Raw genomic sequence first — 9,896 nt, 5'->3', positions numbered from 1 at the left:
ATATCCGCGTTAAGAATCCATATGTCTTCCAATTTTTTTTTACTGAAGCTCCGTTTTTGACTTGCCAAACAAAATTTCTTTTTATTAGCTGTAAACCTTTTTGTATGCTGGTCAAAATCCAAGACAGATTCGAGGTTCTGGAATCTTCTAGAGGGTGCGAGTTTGAGAAATATTTTGCTTTTAGGAATTTGACCCATAATTGGTCTTGTTCGGTTACTTAATCTACTGGTAAGTTTAGTGAGAAGAGTTATGTTGAAATGATGGGGACTTGCATATACTTTTTCAAGCTTCTATAAATCCTCCTTTTCTATTTTGCCCATCTTTTCTCCACTAGAAATTTCTCTGAATCCGGTCGAGTTGATCAAGTGTTTCTTTTGGCAGAGCAAGAATTTGCATTTGATAGGTTGGATAAGATTGAAGGATAGATTTTATCAAGACAGTCCTACCCTCTTGAGATAACAGTTTTGAGTGTAAAATTGAGGTTTTTGGAGGAATGCGGTCCTCCTCATATTTTAGGGGTTTTTTTGTTTCCTTTTGAATCCTATCCTTCCTCGGCTGCTATTTCTCTCCCTCAAAATAAAACCAAAAAATATAAAATCATTCTCTCAAACTACGAGTATTTTCTAGGGTTTTACTACTACTCGTACTACACCAAGTCGAGGTACTAGTGCTAGGTTAATCATAGATGCACATGATGAACCACCATGACAGATATAGGTTTCCTTCAATTTCACAACAGTCCTTATGGCCACCTGGTGTTGATGCGTCTTCTTCTTTCAGCCGTTGTTTTGCTGGTACTAAGCGTACTTCTTCCGAAGGTTAGTTCATATTTTTTCTTTGTTTCATAATTTGGGCTTTTAGCCGTCTGTTACAAGTTACAACTTTCACATTGTGTTTTATTGATCTTGAAATGTAGTTGTGTCGTTGTAAGTAGTTTCAGGCTATTTCTAGCGGCCCCTCCCTCTGCTGTTAGTACCTTCTAGTTGACCATATACAGTGACTGCAACCGATTATTCAATCAGTATTCTAACTTGAATTTTGCGAAGTATCAAGTGATATATCAGTGAAAGCTTGAAATTCTGATTGCTCCTTCACACTTCATTTGAAATGAACATGAAGGAATGACTTTGAAAGATGTACACTAGACTCACAGCTGAATGGTAAATATTTGGATTGTAAGCTGAAGTGGTTGGAGAAGAAAATGTGTTTGCATGTGAATGTTTGATGCAAGAATGATAGTAAGAGTCAGGTTCCCTCCCTGTTGCATTTCCTCCTCCCAAGCACTGGCCACACCGGAGGTTCATATGCTGCTGAGCAGTGAGGGTCTCAGTTTTTTAGATTTTGTTGATGGTTTGTTATGGTCCATGTATGTGCTTAGGTTATTTCATGTGAGCTTCTTGGAAACCTGAGGGATATAGCAACTGTTCTCTAATTTTTTTTATTGTTACCTCAAAAGAATAATTAAGATGCATAAATGGACAAATATAAAACGCGTGATGCAAAAACTTTCTCCATCTAAATTGATACACTAAATTGGTTTATGTTTACTATAGTAACTCCATATACTACATTACTAAATTGGTTTATGTTTACTAAATTGGATTAAACTAGCAAACTTCTAATTTATCTAAACAGGCTAAACTTACATTCAGCTACTTATATCAATTTGTAAGTCTATAACTACCGATACCTTGTGTTTGCCCTGGCCTATATTATTATTTTTATGGATGTACTTAGATAGCATCTTTGATGTTAGGCCTTGCTTCTTATTTTATTTTTCTCTATTATTTACATATAGCACTCTACCATCAGACTTATCTGGGAACAAGTAACACTTTTGGGCAAAGTGAGGCTTTTTATTCTGCAAACAATCTAAGCAAGCGCCCTAGGTTCGAGAGCACAAGCCATTTGCCTATCTATCCCCAAAGGCCAGGAGAGACGGACTGTTCTCACTATATGCTCACAAGAACCTGTAGGTTTGCTGATACCTGCAAGTTCGATCATCCTATTTGGGTTCCCGAGGGTGGTATCCCGAATTGGAAAGAGGTGATTGCTTGATATCATTATTCTGAGGGATATACTATTTTTTTTGACTAAATATTTATAAAATCATTACACTCTGTTAAATTAATTTGTTTCTATGGCTTTCATAAATTACTCTAATAATATAATGTGACGTCACACACAAACTTCTTCACTCTCGGTTTTGAAAATTTGTTACTGAATCTAGTAGATTAGCTTGTAAAAGTAATATTTAAAAGGTAATAACCATGTCCATGCTTTGAGCTCGGCCTCTAGTTTACTTTTTATTTAGCACGTGAAATTTGGTTAGTGATATACATATATTGTAAGTTCTGTTTGATATCCGGTTTGTCAGTTGCGATTTTGGCAGTAAAGTCACTATATACATGAGTTTTATGTAAATGCATTGACAAGTAAAGGTCCAGTTTGTAATAAGTACAGAGAGGCTAATGCAAGGAAACTGTAAAACAAATTTAATCATACCACAGGCTCGTGGAAAAGTTGGTTCATTAGAAATACATTTAGTAAAGTTGGTTCATTAGAAAAGTCATCTTGTACAGTTAGAAATACATCATTGTACGTATATATATATATATATATCACAGTTAATCAGTTTTCTCACTTTATCTTCTTCACGAATTCCATGGTCTCAAAATGTTGAATAGCATGCTTATAAATTCACTTGAATGGCTTAACCTGCATCTTCTATTACGATAAGAAATACTGATCTTATAGCATTTGTAACGCCCATAAAGTTTCAGCACGTAATTACATTCTGTAGCAATACATTGGATGGATCTTGTTCGTAATTTGGTTGCAGAGCTGATATCAGTAGCTATAATACTATGATATTCAGTCTAGCTTTGTCATTCCTCATAATTCATAATCCTAATAAATTAGTTTGCAAGGGGCATGAAATTATCCATGAGCTTTCACCCTTTTCGATAAGCCCAGGACTCGAGAAGTAGGTCTCTTACATCTTCCGTGGTTGGAACAACCCAGTCAGGCAGCCACAACAGGCATAGTGTGATTCATGATATTTAAAATCTATGTAGTGAGAAAGCTGCTTGGGAAGGTGCTTTCTACGTGGTTTATTGGCACCATTTAGATTTTGAGGTTCTTCTTTTTCTAGAGTGGAATTCATTTCATTCCTTGTACTGGCATACCGTATTTAGGTGTTGTTGCACCTTTTCTCATTCATTTATGTACTAAATTTTGAACTGGATAGATGACATGATCTTGATAGTCAAATTAGAAAATAAAAGAAAATATTTAGTAGCACTAGATGTGAATTCTTCTCACCTAGCTAAAGGAGGGCATATTTTGGTCAAGTCACTAGGTTAAAAGGCATTAATTTTGTCATTGGATGTTTGAAAGGCGAAGGTCACTTTATCTGCATGAACAGTTATAAGACACCGTACAATTCCACAGATATTTAGCGCAATGCGGCAAATGGCGCCAGCCCAATACCGAATGATACCTTAAGCAGACTGATATGATTAGCAGAAATTTTCAAGGGTCTAGGGATAATAAATCATTTGGCTCCTAGAGTACTCAGTAAAAACCTCAAGTTTAAATATTAGTTGAGAGTTAAAAGAAGGGCCCATTAGGATACCAATGCATATTTATAGGAAAGACTGCCACCTTGACTGGATCCATCAGAAGTTGGATTAAGATTATCAAGTTGCATTTAGCTGAAGAACAGAAAGTTGGCCTATACTTTCGCAATATCAAGGTCATCAAGTTATTAGTGACAAGCTTGCGTACATAATATTTTGGGATTATCATCTTTATCAATGCAGTACAGAATTGCAAACACTAGAGTTTCGATTTGCTAGAGTCCCCAAAACGGGTATGAAAGAACCGTTACGCTAGATGCGAGTTCAACTAAATTACAGTCTCTACACTAGCTCTGGGTAAGATAATTACGTCACTTATTTTTGCTGGTTGGTGCAGGTTCCACTTGTCCCTTTGGGTGATACTCTTCCGGAAAGACCCGGAGAGCCTGCTTGTCCTGTAAGCATTAGTCTCTCTCTCTCTCTCTCTCTCTCGTTTATTTGGTCTCTGAATTTTCGATTTTAGATATGGTATTTGGTTTCTGACTTAAATCTCCTGACAATCTGTTCCAGTACTTCCTGAAGACCAAAAAGTGCAGATTTGGTTTTAAATGCAAGTTCAACCACCCAAAAGATATAGCAAAGTCTGTGGTAGGTGGCTGTGTGACATTAGCTGTCAAACACATTTCAGTTTGTAATATCTTGATAATATATTGTACTTTTGTAGGATGCTTCTAAGATTGTTGATCTTTCTCTATTACCTGAAAGGCCATATGCTCCACCATGTGCAGTAAGAAAATTTCTCTACTCTACATTTTGTTGATTGTGGTTGATATCTTGTTCCTTGCACTAACTTATGGAAAATGTCTGTAGTTTTACGTGAAGACTGGAATATGTAAATTTGGGGAATCTTGTAAGTTTCATCATCCTAAAGATATTCAAATACCAGTAACTGGTCAAGAAAATGGTTGCGCAGAGCACGATGCCTCCGTGGGTTCTTTTGATAGAATAATGTCGGTGAAACCACCATTTGTTCCATTTACCCCAGCATCATTGCATAATACCAAAGGACTTCCCGTTAGACCGGTAAAAGGCCAATCCGCCCCCCTCCCTCCTGAATATCATTTCAGTTTCCTACCAACTAGAATAACTGAATTAGATAATTTGTGTATCACATAGCTAGAATTTCTGAATTAGAGTTTGATTTTCTTTCTCACGTCTTTCCTTGCTGATCTTTGCTTTGTACAGGGTGAAGTGGATTGCCCTTTCTATCTTAAGACTGGCAGGTGAAAAGTTTTAAAGAAAGTTCTTAAGGAGTGATTTTAAATTCTTGTTCTTCTTATATTTCTTGTTTGGTTACAGTCATCCTGGTTCTTATCTTTCTTCTTAAATTTGGTTCTTATCTCTGGTGTGTCTATTTCTTAGTTGCAAGTATGGCGCCACTTGTCGTTACAGTCATCCTGAGAGAGCAGGTATACACTTTTTATCTGTCAAAAAATTCATTGCATTGGAGATTTTTAGTCGTGTTATTCAGGTCCCTACATGTTTCACAGTTCTACTTACTAAGAGTTACTTTTGCAGTCATCAACATATCAGTTGCCCCTGGCCTAGGGCAAGCAATGATGACCTCCTCAGCATCTAGTATGAATGTTGGACTCATCAATCCTGCTGCTTTGGTTCTTCCGACCATCGACCCAAGGCTTGGACAAGCAGCGGTAAATACTTCTTAATACTAAGTCTAATTTTTTTTTCTTTTCCGTAAGTGTACTAATAGACTATTCATTCCTGCGTAACTATGACATACAATGTTTGTAGTCAACTCAAATAAGCGTTGTTCTGTGGAACAAAGATATATTAGTCTGTACGTTTTTATGAAACCCTAGAGGATAAATGGGACTGCGGCACCCGCTGCTTTGCCCACCAGTGTCAGACACGAGAGCCGGTGTCCGGATTCGAAGAGCAGATTTGTTGAATTTGTAGGATCCTTGTTACTTGGGCTTCGTTTAGTGTTCAGTTGCATGTCATGGCACCTTTAGGCTGCAGCTATAAAGTACTAAAACGCCACCTCCACGTCCCAAAAGTACCCAGCATACAAAACAGAATCCACAGAGTAGTGGTATATTTCGAGCTAGGATATATGCACCAAGGGGGTGCTGCTGTTGCATGTGCGTGATATTGATGAGTGTCTGATAAAGATGGATAGGAGCGGAAGCAGAAAATTTTAACGACAATATGTAGGGCATCGGGTTTTTCTGCTTCCCTACTGTTACTAAATGCAAATATTTTTATTTTGATTTATGAACAGGTGTGATGTTTTGAATGACATGTTTTTCATGTTACCAAATTCCTAGAGATGTTTGAGCATCATCTGGGTATTGTTTACAAAAAGATTCGGTCTTTGTAACTCACCCTTGAATTCGTTGAAGCCATCCTCACCTCATTTTACCTCTTGTGCAGCTGGGGTTGGGAGTGGCTGTCTACCCTCAACGACCTGGACAGACGGAATGTGCAGTAAGTTGAACTTTACTATGGGATCTTTAGTTTTGTCTGCATTGCAACATGGGGGTGGGGGCTTATCCAACTAATTTTGGTAATGGCTAACATGCCCTCAATTAGTGCTAATACAATGGATTAAGTACACTAATTGAAGGTTAGTGATTACATTAGCTTAATAATTTGGTTTATATTTTGAAAGTCATTTTTTTTTATTTCTATTTTGGAGGAGAAGTAGGAGGATGTTTTTGAAAACCTTGGAAGAATATGAAGAAATGTATGTTCAAAATAGTCATACACACCTCTAACTTAACTCCCATTACAATTTTGTTGCTTCTAATCGCTTAAAGGACATTAAAAAATTGGATTTTTTCTGTATTTTACGGCTGGGAAATCAAGAAATTCTAACCCTAGCATCAGTATACAGCTGGGAAATCTCGAATCCCAGCCGTAATCAGCTGTGGCTCTGAAATGAAGAACTCCTAACCGTAGACAAGAACTTACGGTTGGGACATTGGATAGGACCTAACCGTAAACCAATTTACGACTGGGAGTTATGGTTTCCTAGTCGTAAATCTATATTTACGGCTAGGACATAAGCGTTACAGCTGGGAACTTTATCTATTATGGTGGGAAATACCTAGACGTAAACCCAATCTTGACTACATATGGCTCGGAAAATCTTGTTTTCCCAACCACAGACATATTTTACTTCTGGGAATCCCTATTTTCCCAGCCATAATAGTTAATTTATGGCTGGGAAAATAAGAACTCCCGGCAATAAACAGTTTCAGAAGCTGTTTTTTTTCCTTATCTCAACTTAATCGAGTCGAACCTTTTAACCAATCAAAAGCAGAAATAAATGGTGGGTTTTCGATTGTTACCTTAACCAATCAAAACCGAATAATACTTCTTCTTTATTTGAAATTGAAGAAGAAGACGGAGGAAAACGGACCATGTGATGGAGAAGAAGAGGCGGTTTAATTTAGGTTTTTGATTTGCTTTTGTTTTTGATATAGATTTAGGTTAGTTATAGGGGCAAGGTACTTGTGACTTTTGCTACAAACTAGGCCCCCGTATCCACATTTAGGATATTTGAATCCTATGCAGCCCCAAAACCCAAAGCTTTGCAGCCCCAGTAATAGGTTTCTTTTGCGTGAGCTTGGTCAAGTGGATCATTTAAAAGCAACAAAAACAAGAAGCTCTTATCTCATCTTCACTTGGACACTACATGGTATATATGGCTTCCATGGGTATGCTATTATTCCCTTGTACAAGGTATATGAAAATTAAAAAAAGAAAAAGATGATTTTCATGAGGAATTGAGGATAAAAAACTATAGTGATTTGCCTCTCCAAGTAAATTTCTCGTCTTCATTCAGGAACACTTGTCAGTTGTCGTCTTTATTTTGCTTGGGAAGCTAGGCAGTCGCTCAGAGCTCTTAATCACCCAATTTCATTTTCTGCAGTTTTACATGAAAACCGGGGATTGCAAGTTTGGTGAGAGATGCAAGTACCATCATCCGATAGATCGGACAGCAGCGACTCAGCCAATGCCTAAGCAGGATGTAAAACTCACCCTTGCAGGACTACCTAGGAGAGAGGTATATGTTGTGTTAGTACAGTTTATATCTTGTGCATATAATACTTCACTTTGATTTTTTATTTTAAGCAGCAATTATGCCATTAGTTATCTTGTGTAAATAATACTTTCACTTTGATTTTAAGCAGCAATTGTTCCACTTACTGATGATCTGTTGACAGTGTGACGTATAAGATGAAGTCTGAAGTTGTAATCTTGAAATTATTTTGGTCTTGCAGGGTGCAGTGGTCTGCCCTTTCTACATGAAGACAGGGGCATGCAAATATGGTTCTAGTTGCCGATTTGATCACCCCCCACCAGGGGAGGCTGTAGCCATGGCTACAGTAGTACAAGGATCTTCATCTGCCCCCCCATCGGGGGAGGCTATAGCCATGCCTACAGTAACACAAGGATCTTCGGATGCTGCTGAGGGCGGAGAAGGTAATAATAATAATAATAATAATAATAATGAGGGAGGTGGGGATCACACAATAGTACCAGAAGCAGCCATCTCATTTGGCTCCACAAGTTAACCGAGCTAAAGTTTTCTGTACTTGTATTCTAATGTCTTTTTAGTTCAATTTTTTTATTTATTTTCTTGTATCATCGAGGAACTGGTCAGCGCTCAGGTCAGCCAAAAACATAATCTAAAGTAGGAGAGAGAGGGAGAAACAGAAAGGGTGGGGGAAATTGTTCTACATCTTCCTTTCCCAAGTGATTTATTTCTTTCAGAACTTAGGCAGCAATTCTCCCTTGAAAAAGGTTGCTTAATATTAATATTCTTTTCAGGCTCATGGTGTTTCCTTCACGGAAATAATCATTTAAGATGTTGTGATAGGCATGAAAATGGGAAGTTCCCTGACGGATAACGTCTTCAAAGAAGCTAGTAAGATTTTCTACTTCTGGAATAGATAACTTCGCTGTTACTTAATTTTCACTAGTAAGATTTATTTCCTATATAGTATAAGAAAAAATAAGATTTCGGCAAAAGTAAGTTTAGGAACGAAAATTTTCCAAAGCAAAAAAGTTTATTCTTTGTGAAACAAATGGTTTTTGTTTCTGATTTATGAGATTGGCTTTTGTTTGATTTATGAGATTGACTTTTGTTTTTGGAGAGGTGGAATTGTTCCCGGCATCCAAATAAATACTAATACTTTACGAGGATAATCGGACAAGAAAATTAATAAGGGAATGTAAACTCTTTGTGTTAGATGTTAAAAAAAGTAGTTTCAGCAATTTTTTCCATGCGCTGTTAGAGTATCTCTCATCGGGATATTATTGAGCCTATACTTTCGGGAGACACCTTTTGTATAGTTTATCTGCACCGATTTATTTACTCCCTTCGTCAATATTTGGATGAAGTTTTAAAGTTTTTACTGATAACATGATGGTTCAAGATTTTTTTATTTTTCCACGGAACTTGCAACGACACTGTTACACCTTGTTTTGGAACTATAAGCTAATATCAGTTAATATTTGAGAAATTTTATCAAGAAAGAAGTAAATCATTTTTATGCTTATACTGCATGAGATAACTTTTGTAATATGTTACAGGGGCTGATGATTCCATTGGAGGGGCTGAACCATGATAATAATGTCTACCAAAGTGGTTAGGAGGTGTCCTAGTGTCATGTTAAAGGTCTAGATTATCCTTCCATTTTTAAAAGGACTAAATTACCCTCCTATCTATTCAAACCTAATCATTAAAAAAAAAACGAAATCAAAATCAGTGTTTCTTTGATAATCATCATCAAATATATTTAAACCTAAAAAAAACTATGATTTCTGGAGTTACGGTTGGTTATTCTTCAATTATCAACCGTAAACTCGATTTCTGAAGGTGTTACGGTTTACTGAAGAACTACCAACCGTAAATCCTAAAAACTATTTGGAATATCCAGTTATGGTTCATTTTTGTAACCGTAAAATTATTTACGGTTGTTTCGATTTTAACAGTACTAACCGTAAAAATTTCTGAGTAAAAATAAGTTAAGTTTTTGAGTTTGATTACGGTTGGCTTTGACTTGAATGTTATCAGCCGTAAGTAGTTACGGTTGGACACTAGCCACTGGAAAACGATCCGTAACCTATTTACGGTTCGTCTCGTAAGAGAACAATCCAACCGTAACTGGCTTATGATTGGGTTTTCCCAATTTTAACCAGTTACGGTTGGATGTTCATCAGATACTAACCGTAAATGGCACCTACAGTTGGTTTTTATGCTTAATTCCAACCGTAAATGGC

The 9,896-nt window shown here is 36.9% G+C and overlaps 1 protein-coding gene across 9 annotated transcripts; it reads left to right on the top strand.

The window, feature by feature from the left end:
* The first annotated feature begins 322 nt into the window (after positions 1 to 322).
* On the top strand, positions 323 to 9,756 carry LOC113309798 (zinc finger CCCH domain-containing protein 37-like). Of its 9 annotated transcripts, none has more exons than XR_003340766.1 (15): positions 324 to 818; positions 1,799 to 2,046; positions 3,979 to 4,038; positions 4,152 to 4,229; positions 4,306 to 4,368; positions 4,452 to 4,664; positions 4,827 to 4,864; positions 5,004 to 5,050; positions 5,160 to 5,293; positions 6,036 to 6,089; positions 7,540 to 7,674; positions 7,892 to 8,093; positions 8,275 to 8,332; positions 8,442 to 8,538; positions 9,207 to 9,756. XR_003340766.1 is itself a non-coding variant. In XM_026558344.1 (13 exons), the coding sequence occupies exons 1-13, from the start codon at positions 686 to 688 to the stop codon at positions 8,301 to 8,303; spliced, it is 1,434 nt and encodes a 477-aa protein (XP_026414129.1). In that variant the 5' UTR covers positions 324 to 685; the 3' UTR covers positions 8,304 to 8,484. The 9 variants fall into 9 exon arrangements, 6 of the variants coding, with proteins under 6 accessions (XP_026414114.1, XP_026414108.1, XP_026414129.1 ...); XR_003340763.1 differs by having other exon boundaries at positions 8,264 to 8,332; XR_003340758.1 differs by having other exon boundaries at positions 7,892 to 8,332.
* The last annotated feature ends 140 nt before the right edge of the window (positions 9,757 to 9,896 follow it).

Source organism: Papaver somniferum, chromosome 1 (assembly GCF_003573695.1).
Source record: "Papaver somniferum cultivar HN1 chromosome 1, ASM357369v1, whole genome shotgun sequence".
Lineage (NCBI taxonomy): Eukaryota > Viridiplantae > Streptophyta > Magnoliopsida > Ranunculales > Papaveraceae > Papaver > Papaver somniferum.
Note: the sequence above shows the minus strand (reverse complement) of the source record. Positions and strands in the feature narration are given on the sequence as shown.